A 13,374-nucleotide genomic window follows, 5' to 3' on the forward strand; every position below is an offset into this window, starting at 1 on the left:
CCATCTAGAGAAGCCGAGCGATAGTAGGGGTTGCTACCGACCCCAGATAAATAAAAAAACATTGCAAATTAAGTTTTCGATTATTTATTATTTGAAAACAATTTTAAAATTTGGATAATAGTAAAAACAATGAATAACAACTGATTGGAAGACTTGTACAAAAATAAGTACAATCTAGGCACAAAGACAATTACTCTACAAAAAAAAATAGGCAGAACATAAAGGAACTTAATCATACATTTAAAAAGTTTTGGAGAATAAACTAAAATTTCAAAATAAAATTGGGTACAAGTATTTTCATAATCTTTTTAATATTATTTTTATATTTCAGAATATTTGTCCTAACACCTTCAATTACCGTAAATCTTCCTTTATTTTAAAATTTCAAAAATTAAAATTTCGCAAAAAAATATTAATGAATTAATTTGATATTTAATTAGTATCTTCTTTCTAAATAATAAAACGGTAAGTTACGGCAATTTATCAGATTTTACAGAATAGAGAAGTTTTATAGATATGTATTTTTTGAAACTTTTTTTAAAATTCATGTTTAGTGGTAGGTATTTTCATGGTAAACATAGCTTTATTTTATAGAGTTTATAGTATAAGAAATTAAAAGTTTTAATGGGAAAGTGAGTAAATAAAGTAAGAATAAAGAAATGCTTTAAAAAGAAAGAACTAAATATAAAATAAAAAGAGTTCTTTTGAAAACCTACCAATGCCGAAATATTAAAGAATTTAACAACCCATAGAAAAAACCTTTTTCTAAAAGGTTTTAGGGTATAAAAATATAATTTATACTAGTTTGGCATATGTGAATTCAGAGTAGTATATACTAAAACTCAACAAATGAAGAAAAAAACTGATTTTGGATTTATTAAATATGACTTATATTTAAAAATCTACCAAAAAAATGTTGTATTTTTGAAAAATTTATATATAATCATGATTCATTATAACAAGAATAATTGCTTTCATAACAGTATGGTAACAACACATTATATTATATCACATATTTCAACAAAATTAACTTCACAAGAAAACAAAAATCCAGTAATAATATGGTTTGTATTTAATAAAAATTTATCACTAACTGGGATTGTTTTATTTTTTATACAAGATAACATACATTATTGTAATTGTAAGTTTATTTTTTATATATATAACAGTTTTGATTTAAATAGTTGTTGCTAATGCAATCATTGTTTTTTCCCTTTTTTTTAAATTGTCACTGTTTAGAAATCACAGTTACATTTTCAATTTTGCCTTATCATTAAAGGCATCAAACACATTTTTTTGTAAAAAGCCAAGTGCTTCCTCTTTGTTTATATTATTTGGATAACATATTTGGGTATTTTTTTAATTTCTAACTTAAAATCATTTTTCTGTTAAGAATTATTAACAGAAATGATCTGGTTGATCCAGCCGATGAATGAGGATACCTTGACATAAACCCCTGGCACATCTTTGCGGCCGCAGCCGAAACCCCAGCTTACAAGACCGGTGAGCTCGTGATAGCCGGCGTCTTCGCATACCAATGGACCGCCACCATCGCCCTGAAAATGAAATATTTTATTTGTGTTTCAAAAAACTTAATTTTTTATATATTTTACTACAATAAATTAGGAAAAAGAAAATCCATTTGGACAAAATCTATTTTTTTCTGCATATTTTTTGTAATGTTAATTGTATCTAAGTTTTATAATATTTCTATTTCAATATATTATCTATTTGGGAAGAACTGTTTTGTTATTTACTTTATGCTATTTACTTTATTTGGAAACAAAAATAATTTTTATAATTAAATACCTTGTAAAGACATTTACATATTATTTTAATTAAAAAATTTTTCACTTTATTAGTTTAGTTTTTCTAGACTTTAGAAATTGGAAACAAAAAGTGCTTTTTTTAAGGTCAGTCTATTCGTCGGTAGTACTTTGATGATGTCAAATTCCTACCTGGCATGCGTCCTCTCCCTTCTCTCCTCCAGCACAGAAGCTGGAAGCTGGCAGGATGAATATTTTCTCAGTGACACTGTTGATCTTTCTCACACACTCGTTATCATTGACAATTGGTACCCGCGCTTCTCTAATTCTCAGGGGTATAGGTCCAGCTAGAAATAATTATAGTTAGTTTTTTTAAATTTAAAAAACTTTAATCATGTTACATATTATTTCATTCATTTCAGGGGCCGTGATTCAGCAAGTTAATTTCGTTTGAAATTGCTAAGAATTCGTAAATTTATAGTAGCCTAAAGTTGGCGCAGAACTTGTTTTGTGCTGTAACTAAAGGAAATTGGGTAAAAAGGGTGATTGAAGGAAGTGGGTTGTGGGGAATTTTCATTTAGAAATGTTTGTCTGAATTTATATTCTATATTTTCTATATTCTTACTATGTTACAGTTTATTGTGTTTTTTTTTCTACAATCAATTATCATTGAAAGTTTCAAAGCCTTCAGTTTAATGATTACTAAATTTGGTTAAGAAATCTTACTTTCTCCCATATATCCATAACCAGTGACTGTGCATTTCTTTCCAGTAGCCTGGCTTGTTCCTCTAGCAGGCAAGCACACCAGACATACTCCTTCCTAAATATATATAATTATAGTTTCCAGTAGCCTGGCTTGTTCCTCTAGCAGGCAAGCACACCAGACATACTCCTTCTTAAATATATATAATTATAGTTTACAGTAGCCTGGCTTGTGCCTCTAGTAGGCAAGCACACCAGTCATACTCCTTCTTAAATATATATAATTATAGTTTACAGTAGCCTGGCTTGTGCCTCTAGTAGGCAAGCACACCAGTCATACTCCTTCCTAAATATATATAATTATAGTTTCCAGTAGCCTGGCTTGTTCCTCTAGCAGGCAAACACACCAGACATACTCCTTCCTAAATATTCCAATAATTGATCATTTTTTGGGGCTTCTCATCCATTTAACCTCTACAGAAAGTATGCTGCAAGATGTAAATATAAAAACAAACCTTTAATTCGGCCTCTCCATGAAGTTTAAGCAAAGCAATATCATTATCCAAAGTTTGGCTGTTGTGATTATGATGAATATAGGTAGTTGCCACTCTTAAGGTCTGGGCTCCTAAAAATATATAAAATTATTAAAAGGTTCAAGTATAGAGGAAAGAAGAAATGTTCGTAATAAGAAAAGCTTAAATGAAAAAAAATTCAACAACTGTTGTTTTAAGTCATCTTAAACAAAAAGTGCATATTTAAAAAAAAGCTCTACTCATAATAATGGTCACACAATATTGGTATACAACAGTTCAAGTAAGTAATTTATTTACTTTAAAAAAATATATTTACTGAAATATCACGAAACCTTTCCATAATTTTTTAAGATGACAATCTCAACTTAAAGATTAAAAATGATCCGCAAATCTATTTACCTGGAGAGCCGAACTTTTGTGTAAGGTCATGGTCGCCAACTCTGACATAAATAGCATCCCCAGCTCTAACAATGCTGAAAAACAATAGAAAGTTTATAGTTTGAAGCAGATAAACTTTTGCTTTAAGCCCCTTGTTTTATATGGTCTATCTAGTGCTTATTAAAATGGCGTCATACTGGCCTACCATTAGTAATTTAGTCTGTGTATTGGTCATTTGTATTGTATGACCTCATTTTTTAAAAGCCTTTAAAGAGCATCTGTGTAACCCAAAATTTATCGTCCATAGTCTAATCCTTTAAGATTTAATTTTCGGTTAAGTGAGTTAAGGGTTTTACCAGGATAATCAATCAATGCAAAACTTTAGATAAGAGAATTTTGGGCTAGATGAAATCACCATCCATTGTACTACCCCTCTAAATACAAAAATAAACTTACTTAGTAACACAGTGAGCTGCAGTCAGAACCCATTGTGTGCCAATCAAAGCTCCTCCACACAGATACTGGTTCAATGAATTGATCAACGCCACCTGTTGGGGAAAAATGTATTTATATGAATAGAATCAGTTTTCATCATTTAAAAACAACAGTTTATACCTGAATACCAATGACCTTGTTCCTTCTATTAACCCCTTATTTTCTCTCTTTTAATTACATATTTGTAACTATTAAATCAATTTAAACTAAATTTTGATGTTCTTTTAACAGTTTATTTAATACTTATATTTGCGGGAACTTTTGATTAATGAAATCTACCAATTTTTAACATTTACAAAACAGCCTACTTTATTGCATCAAGATCCATGACAGATCTATATAGGAAATAAATGTCTATAAATGTTTAAAACTCATAGTGCTCCAATAATCCGTAACAAACTCTCATTGACCAGAATGATAAGACCCATTATTTTACTGTATGAAGAATAAATTCATTATTTTTATTTCATGTTGCTATTTGAATTGTATTGAAGTATTAAATTTCTATCCATAAAACAGAAAATTTAAATTTATCATATAGTAAATAAAAGAAAACTTAGTTTTAAAATAATTTGATACTAGCGATACGTTTGTAATGTGGTCAGATATTGAACTAAAATTTAACAGTTAACTAAACATTTTAACCCTTTCAGGACGATAATTTGAAATAAAAATATTAAGATCCTAAAATAGTTTAAAGAAAGAAATCGTCAGGGAGAAGATAATGGAAGAATAGGGTTAATAGTCAGAATTCAGAAAGTAAATAAAACATTGAATAAACCTAGCCAATAGCGAGATAATTATATCGAGCCCAACTCTAGTTTAATTATGTGACAAAGTACCTTGTTTAGTTCTGATAACCCCACCTCTTGTTTAAAATAAACCACCCTTCCCATTCTTTCCTATTTATTTCAGGGAGGAGTATCAGGGATCAACAGGCACTTTGTTTCACAGCTTCCATAATTTTAATCAATGATATTACCTGCCAGCACCATTCTCCAGGGGCGCCATCAGCTCCACCAACAACACGACCCTTCCTGTAGGTCCCCTTCACTCCGCAGACGTATTTGTTGGTCACAGGGTAGGTTAGCGGCGGCCGCTCGCGGACGGGCTTCACGGGAGCTGGTACTAAATCGCCTATACCAAGGGATAAAGATATAAATTTCAGGGTTATTTTGTATTTTACATGAGCTTTGCAATAAGAAAATCATCCTTCAAAGTGCCTTTTTGAACACAAAAAAAAATAATAAGTTAATAATAGGGAAGTATTTTTTCTTTTCTATGTTTATTACTTGAGGTTAGGTTATATTGGGTACTGGGTAACCCAAGGTTTTTCAATTTAAAAATAATGGGGGGTGGGTCTTTGCATGACAGACAAAAATTGTAATAATTTATACAGCTTGTCGTTTCCTCTTAGAAAAGTCTTATTTAAATTTAGCAAATATGTTTACAATTAAAATAATAGGAAAAATAAACCCTTAAATAAATACGGATGCTTTCTTTCTAATGATCGAAGCAACACATTTTTTTTAAAAATAATTTTAAGAAAAACAGCGAAGCTTTTTAAAATATATCTGTCTCCGTTCCTGAATCAGGGTTTGGTGGAATGACGTATGGATCCTGATAATCTGGATAGTCGGGGTAGCGTTGATTAGCGGCGTAAGGATCAAATTCGTTTTGTGAGGCTAGAGGTGGACGGTTTCTGTATGGTTGGTCTCTGAAATATCAAAATTGATATTAGTTAATTTTCGCATGGTGTCAAACAGCTTTCCGCTGATATAAAGTAAAAAATTTTAAGGATTGTAAAACAAGTTCAAATTGGTAATAATTTTATAATTTTTATTTTATTATCTGTGAAATCTGTCTAAAATACGAAAGGTTACATGATTTTTCAGTAAAGCTAAGAACCAATTCTAATCCAGAGGTTTTATATAAACATAAACAGCTTTCCGCGGTTAGGAAAATGAAAAATTAAAAGATTAGTTCAAGTTTTGTTGGACGGGAGGGGCCAAAGGCCTTTACCATTGACCTATATGCATACAATAATCCAATAGGCAAGAAATTCATAAATTTTCAAACAATAGATCTTAAGAATATTTGCCCTACTTAATTTAATAAAAATTATATTGGATTAAGTCGGACCCACGAAAAAAGGTTTTTGTATGCCATACTAGCGGCTGCTCTCCTAGCTTTTAGGGGAGAGTGAGAAGAGGAGAATATAAGTCTAAATCCAATCCAAGATATGAATATTAAAATAACCTAAAACAATCCCTGAGAGTGAGAAATCATACAGGTAAGTGGTTAACAAAAAAGCTCACCACTTCATATAATTAATTGAATTTATTAAAACAGCCATAAGTCAGGCATTAAAAGAATGTTTCTTTGTATATTATACTTGTTCACTATTTCTTTTTATTTAAATATTTAGAATTCTTTTTACCGAATAATTGAATTGTTAACATTATTAACATTGCTAAAAAACAAAACAAAATTCGGCTCACATGAAGGAGTCTAGCACCGAAATCGTAGAATGAAGAAAGCTAGCCCCGAAAATCAAATATGAATAAATAAAATAATGAACATATTAAATATTAGTTTATTGACTAAATAAAATAAATCTAATATAAATAAATAAAATAATGAACATATTAAATATTCGTTTATTGATTAAATAAAATAAAATCGTATATCAATCAATAATTATATTATAATTACAATGGAAATTGAATAGATATATGAAAATTGTAAAAGGCATTTAATGCTTTGGCTTTGATACTTCTTTATTGTATTATGTATTACGCCTCTTTTTAATAATCTATCAATTGCTCCTCCCTCTTTTTAACACATTCAATTGCAATTCATTTAAACCTTTTACACCTAAAATCCCTCCCACTATTAGAAATCTTGTAAATCTTAAGGATGAAGAACCCTAGCCCCAAATGGTGTAGAATGAAGGAAACTAGCCCCGGTGCTAGTCTCCTTCATGTGAGCCCAAAATTCTTAATATGTAAAGAATTTATTTTATATTGTGAATAACAAATCTGTTTGATTTTGAGACTGTCGACGCGTAAAAACTATTTCCAGTATGGCACCGAATCATATTAGTATTTGCTGGATAAAATTGGTCTAATCTTATGCTAAATAAAAACATTTGTCCACGGAATAAAACATAAAAGCATAGAATTTTCCCTATTTTGTTGGGCCGTGCCTATGACATGAAAGGATAAAATAAGGATAAATCAAACCTACAATCTTATTTTCATATTTCAGTGGAAAGAAACATTAAACTGTAAAAATATATTATGGGATAATCAGTAAATGTAATGCAATGAAAAATCCTTTAGGATATATTATTGTATCATAATTGTGTGTACGGGCCTGTTGAATGACGTATGACTATGCCTAAGCCTAAGCAGATAGTTATGACCACATTGATATTTCCATTATAAAAAGCCGGACAAACTTTTGCACATCTCTAGTCATTACATAAAGTAGTGAAGTTTTTTGTCTGGAACTTAAGATTCTAATAACTACTTAACCGATTGGATTCCTTATTTTAGGTAAGCTTCACATAGGTCATGTGGTAGTTTTAGGCTATTTATTTTCAGATGGTGTTAAGCTATTTATAAGCCGCTCTCTGCCCCTCAAATACAGAGCCCCTAGATACTAGGGGTATAGCCCCTAGTACTATTATAGATTAGTTGTCTTACAAATCTGGATTAATAAAGAATTTTAATTTAAATTTAAATCTTAAAAATCTTAATTTTCATACCTGGAAATGTTTCTTCTGACTGGCAGGAGCAGTTGGGGCGTTCCTGGAGGACCATTTGGCCGCAACGGAGGGAAGTTTGCCCGCTGTAATTTCTCCTCTTCCTCTTTCACCGCAGACTTGGGTGAGCAACAAATTGTGTTCTTTTTCTTGCATTTGAACATTTCTGTTGTTTCAGCGTTGCCAAAACATGTGATGGATAGATAGGGGATGATACAGGTTCCTGAAAAAGTAGATTAAATATTTTGTTTCTTAAATACTCACTTTTTCAAAAATAGTGACTTTAATGACTAAGCTTTGATTTTTGTTCTAATTAACATTCCGAATTTTTGTGAGAGGAGATAATTTGTTTATTTTGTTTTGGGGTTTGACAAGTCCCACTAAAAAATGGTCTAAAACCTGCTATGGGTCAATTCATAACTCCCCTAAAACCAAATAATCTAACTATCCATAATTATTTATCTATTTATCCTTTTCTTTTTAGATATCTATCCATTCAATATCTATTTATTCTTATCTATCTCTCTATCAATATACTATCTATCTAATTATTCTAAGCTATCTTTCCATCCTTATCTATCTCTCTATCAATATACAATCTATCTAATGATTCTAAGCTATCTTTCCATTCTTATCTATCAATCTATTGTATATCTACCTATCTATGTATGTATCTACCTGGACACTCCGGCCTATCATCTGGTACTTCTGTAGTTGTTGTTGTTGATTGAGTTGTTGTGGTTGTTGGTGGATGTGTTGGGGGCGGAGGTAGCCGTCTCACTGGGTTTCTGCTTGGTGTACTACCGCCGCTTCCTAAAATTATTATTAAATCAAAGTTTCCATCATTGTCTAGTCGATAGAGACTGTGTATTAACTAGATGCCTCGAGACCTGTAAGATGCTTCACTATAAAGGAGAACTATATCGGTTGAGTGGTTTGCGAGATCCTTCGCTATAGACTTATAAAAGCTTACTACTTTATATAAAATCATAATAGGATTGAAATTACTATAACATTTTGTGCGTCAATAATGGATTCGCTTGTAAACAACAAAACATGCATAATTAGGACACACAGTTAAATGTCGTAAAAGCATTACTTTCGTTATCTATGTTTGTCCATTAATCATACACTTTATTTGATTCATGTACACGAAAGCATGATGAAAAGTGAGACAAAGTCTTAGGTATTGGAAAGATTAATTCAAACTTTGCTTTAATTTGAATTAATGACAAAGCCCATATTGTCCTGTTGTGACGTAATAAATTTTGGGAAAGGAGAACCCCATTTCTCCCATCTTCTTTGAAGAGATTTTCTTCCCCCCTTCCCTTCTCCTATCCCGAAATTTATGACGTCACAACAGACAATATGGCCTTTGTCAAATTAATCATAAAATGATTACCTCCACTGCTGAACATACTGGCCACCAAAGGCAAGAGGCTAGTCACAGTTTGGGCGGTTGACTGGGAGCCGCTGGCAGCTCCAATAAGTGCTGGCGCCATGGTTAACATCAGCTGGGTTAGGTCAGGACCTTAAATTATATATAAGATTTAAAATAAAATGAATAACAAAAGTTTCGTTCATTTCATTATTAACATTTTGACAATATTTGTAAACTTATTTACCACAAAGAATTTTACGTATCTTTTATATATCTTTTTGACGTTTTGTGTCATATCGCCATTAATGAGAATGATTTTTTTTTCTTCTCTTACCTGAGGGACGGCTGGCAGGGGGCGGGGCTTGTTTCGGTGGAGGCGGCCTTTGTGGGGGAGGTCTTGGGGTGCGTGGCGGCGGGCGAACCTCGGGCTCAGCGCGGTCTAGGGTTTGCTTGCCATGGTCGCAACAAAATTGGTCAGAGGAACAGGAATTTGTTCCTGGCACGATTCTGAAAAAATTTCAACTTTTTAATTGAAGTAAATTTGATTTCTTCCAATTTGCATCTGGAAAATGAACAAACTTTTAAAGGAAAATTAGAATACGTAAAAAAAATGTTGAAAGAGCTTCACAGTGATAGTACCCAGGAGAGGATTAAATATTTTTTTTTATTTAAACATTATGGGAGAGCAGTTAAGTGTTCAATACATAAGTTTAAGTTAAAGAACCAAATATCTAAAATAAGAATTCTAGTAGGTTTTAAATAGATTTAAAACTCTAGATTGGTGTTTGTTATTTACAATAATTCGTTTAACTTAAAAAGAATATATTTTTGTTTATGTTTATCCTAATATATAAAGAAGTATTTTTTTTGTCTGTAGCGAAGGATCTTGCTAACCGCTGAACCGATATGGTCCTCCTTTACAGTGAAGCTACTTATAGGTCTCATAATGGTTTTGGGCTATTTTATTTTTATAAAAAGTCCGGGTAGTTAACATATAATTCATTCTAATCATATTATCGAAGAAATATAAGACAATATAATTTCTTAAAAGCTATCTTTATCCTTAGAAATTCAGCTATTTTTAGCTAAATTATTAAGTTCTTGTTAGTTTAATTTACTGAGTAGGGACCTAGATCTATTATATTTATTGTTTAAATATTTACCTTGAAGGATCAGAGCAAAGGTTGAGCATAACATTAGGTATACACACACCAGGACATTTGATAACTCTGGGTGGGGGAGGCCGTGTTGGTCTAGGTCGGGGCCGAGATGGAACTATGAAAAATAATATGTATTTATTAAAATCTGAGCGTTTCTAATGAAAAAGTTTTATCTTAAAAAGATCTTTTTTTATAATGTTAATCTTGTTTTCAGATTTCTTTTTAAATTTTAATTTGGTCAGTAACTTTTAGAATCTAAATGTAAATAACTCTTCGCGGCATCTTTAGTCTAAGGTCGCACATAGGTCCCATTTAGCGCGCCTCTGAACATAATTTACTGTCTCTTTAGATACTGTAATCTATCTAATTATCTATCTATCTACCTGATTTAGGTCTAGGATCCCTAGTAATACAACATCTACCACGTTTTCCACAGATAGCTTCACTATCTATCTATCTACCTGGTCTAGGTCTAGGACCCCTAGTAATACAACATCTACCACGTTTTCCACAGATAGCTTCACTATCTATCTATCTACCTGATTTAGGTCTAGGACCCCTAGTAATACAACATCTACCACGTTTTCCACAGATAGCTTCACTATCTATCTATCTACCTGGTCTAGGTCTAGGATCCCTAGTAATACAACATCTACCACGTTTTCCACAGATAGCTTCACTATCTATCTATCTACCTGGTCTAGGTCTAGGACCCCTAGTAATACAACATCTACCACGTTTTCCACAGATAGCTTCACTATCTATCTATCTACCTGATTTAGGTCTAGGACCCCTAGTAATACAACATCTACCACGTTTTCCACAGATAGCTTCACTATCTATCTATCTACCTGATTTAGGTCTAGGACCCCTAGTAATACAACATCTACCACGTTTTCCACAGATAGCTTCACTATCTATCTATCTACCTGGTCTAGGTCTAGGATCCCTAGTAATACAACATCTACCACGTTTTCCACAGATAGCTTCACTATCTATCTATCTACCTGGTCTAGGTCTAGGACCCCTAGTAATACAACATCTACCACGTTTTCCACAGATAGCTTCACTATCTATCTATCTACCTGATTTAGGTCTAGGACCCCTAGTAATACAACATCTACCACGTTTTCCACAGATAGCTTCACTATCTATCTATCTACCTGGTCTAGGTCTAGGATCCCTAGTAATACAACATCTACCACGTTTTCCACAGATAGCTTCACTATCTATCTATCTACCTGGTCTAGGTCTAGGACCCCTAGTAATACAACATCTACCACGTTTTCCACAGATAGCTTCACTATCTATCTATCTACCTGATTTAGGTCTAGGACCCCTAGTAATACAACATCTACCACGTTTTCCACAGATAGCTTCACTATCTATCTATCTACCTGGTCTAGGTCTAGGATCCCTAGTAATACAACATCTACCACGTTTTCCACAGATAGCTTCACTATCTATCTATCTACCTGGTCTAGGTCTAGGACCCCTAGTAATACAACATCTACCACGTTTTCCACAGATAGCTTCACTATCTATCTATCTACCTGGTCTAGGTCTAGGACCCCTAGTAATACAACATCTACCACGTTTTCCACAGATAGCTTCTCTGTCTATCTCATCACAAAGCAAAGAAAAGAATCCTGAAATATAAATTTTATAAGTAAATTAGATTTCTTAAACACTATATAATATAATGCTTTGAGAAGACAAGCTTGAGTTTAAAATAATTTGTTTCCATTCGCGTATTAGTAGGATTAGTAGAGAATTTTGGAAATTCCATCCATGTATTAACGAACATAAAATCTTATTATATCCTAATCATAATGTAAGTATATTTTTGTGATTCTACTCTTTTATAATCCATACTAGCGGCTGTGACCCTAGCATCTGGAGGTTCTATATTAGAAGGCATATGGAAGATTTAAAATATAGCCCAAAACCATCATACCCAGACTTTTTTTATAAAAACAAAATAGCCTATAACCCTCTAAGGACATATAAGAAGCCTCACTGTAAAGGAGAACCTTATAGCAAGATCCTTCGCTATAGACAAAAAAGCTTACCACTTTATATAATAGGATATATAGAAGAAAAATACAGTTCATGCCTGTGACATTAAAAGTATCAACTTAATCCCTATCTCCAACTTCTGTCGTGGATTTTTTGTTTTTAATGTCGATTTTTTTAGTTTCCTTATTCGTCTCGAATTAAATGAAAAGATCTCATGATCCAAAGTTAAAGATAGTGTTATCATTTCACATTATGTTAAATGGATTGAATATACAATTTGTTTATCTTCTACAGGAGTAGAATAATAAGATTTGGATGGGAATGAAATATATACAATACCTGTAACGCAAGTTCCACGACAACGTTTTTCTGGGGGTATTTCTATAGGCTCAGGATTATTATCAGATTTTTCATTCACTGCCTCGCCTTCTAAATGGGGGCCTCAAATAATTCATAAAAAAGATAAAATATTACGCTAATAACCCATCTATGATTCTAAAACACTGATTTTGAAATTTATAGATCGAATATGGTGATCTGACTTCCGGTTTGACAATACTTGTCTATTTAAATACCCACCTCTGTTATAATAAATAATTGATGTAAATCATGTTTTTATTGGAGACTAGGTTATTGAAGTGCTACTGCACGATAAAAGGTAGTTTTGAAAGATTACCATTGACCAAGCTTTGAAAAAAGTTTCGGATATGATGAGGGTAAAGAAACTTGTTAAACACTGAAAAACCAAACTCCCGTTTTTATAAATAAATTTTTTTAAAAAGTTGGATAGTTTTTCATTTGTTTGTTTATCCATTTAGGAGAGGCTATGTTAGTTTTTTTGGGTACTGGGTAGCTATACAGAGCTAGGAATCAAGGGGAGGGGGGAGGATATAATTGCACAACAGGCAATATGTGTAAAACGCGCAATTATTATTCATATTGAAAAATTGTATTTATTATTGTTTGAAATTATTATTCTCACCCTTGTCGTCTTGATCTTCCTTCTTCTCAGATGAGTCCTCAGTTACTTCGTCGCTTATTTCATTATTAACAACCTTTACAAAAAAGAATATGTTGTTATAACAAGAAGGATTACTTACAAAGTTATAATAGTAGTGAAGCTGATGTAAATAATAAAAGATAGACAGATAAAAAAAAGGTAGAGAAGAAG

At 32.1% G+C, this 13,374-nt stretch overlaps 1 protein-coding gene across 1 annotated transcript in view; it reads right to left on the minus strand.

Moving 5' to 3' along the window:
- Positions 1 to 68: 68 nt before the first annotated feature.
- The window catches only part of LOC145329552 (protein masquerade-like), a 39,531-nt gene continuing 26,225 nt past the window's right edge, over positions 69 to 13,374 (minus strand). The window contains exons 10-25 of the mRNA XM_080173824.1: positions 13,186 to 13,258; positions 12,543 to 12,632; positions 11,738 to 11,833; positions 10,188 to 10,299; positions 9,359 to 9,531; positions 9,046 to 9,174; positions 8,322 to 8,456; positions 7,647 to 7,866; positions 5,460 to 5,591; positions 4,857 to 5,010; positions 3,836 to 3,927; positions 3,401 to 3,474; positions 2,984 to 3,093; positions 2,493 to 2,586; positions 1,959 to 2,113; positions 69 to 1,556 (exon numbers count right to left, since the gene is read on the minus strand). Of these exons, the coding sequence (XP_080029950.1) occupies positions 1,389 to 1,556; positions 1,959 to 2,113; positions 2,493 to 2,586; positions 2,984 to 3,093; positions 3,401 to 3,474; positions 3,836 to 3,927; positions 4,857 to 5,010; positions 5,460 to 5,591; positions 7,647 to 7,866; positions 8,322 to 8,456; positions 9,046 to 9,174; positions 9,359 to 9,531; positions 10,188 to 10,299; positions 11,738 to 11,833; positions 12,543 to 12,632; positions 13,186 to 13,258 (2,007 nt within the window). The 3' untranslated portion in view covers positions 69 to 1,388. The remainder of the gene's footprint in view (positions 1,557 to 1,958; positions 2,114 to 2,492; positions 2,587 to 2,983; positions 3,094 to 3,400; positions 3,475 to 3,835; positions 3,928 to 4,856; positions 5,011 to 5,459; positions 5,592 to 7,646; positions 7,867 to 8,321; positions 8,457 to 9,045; positions 9,175 to 9,358; positions 9,532 to 10,187; positions 10,300 to 11,737; positions 11,834 to 12,542; positions 12,633 to 13,185; positions 13,259 to 13,374) is intronic.

The sequence above is a fragment of the Acartia tonsa genome, chromosome 10, assembly GCF_053477335.1.
Source record: "Acartia tonsa isolate MP-2025a chromosome 10, ASM5347733v1, whole genome shotgun sequence".
In the NCBI taxonomy this organism is placed as follows: Eukaryota; Metazoa; Arthropoda; class Copepoda; order Calanoida; family Acartiidae; genus Acartia; species Acartia tonsa.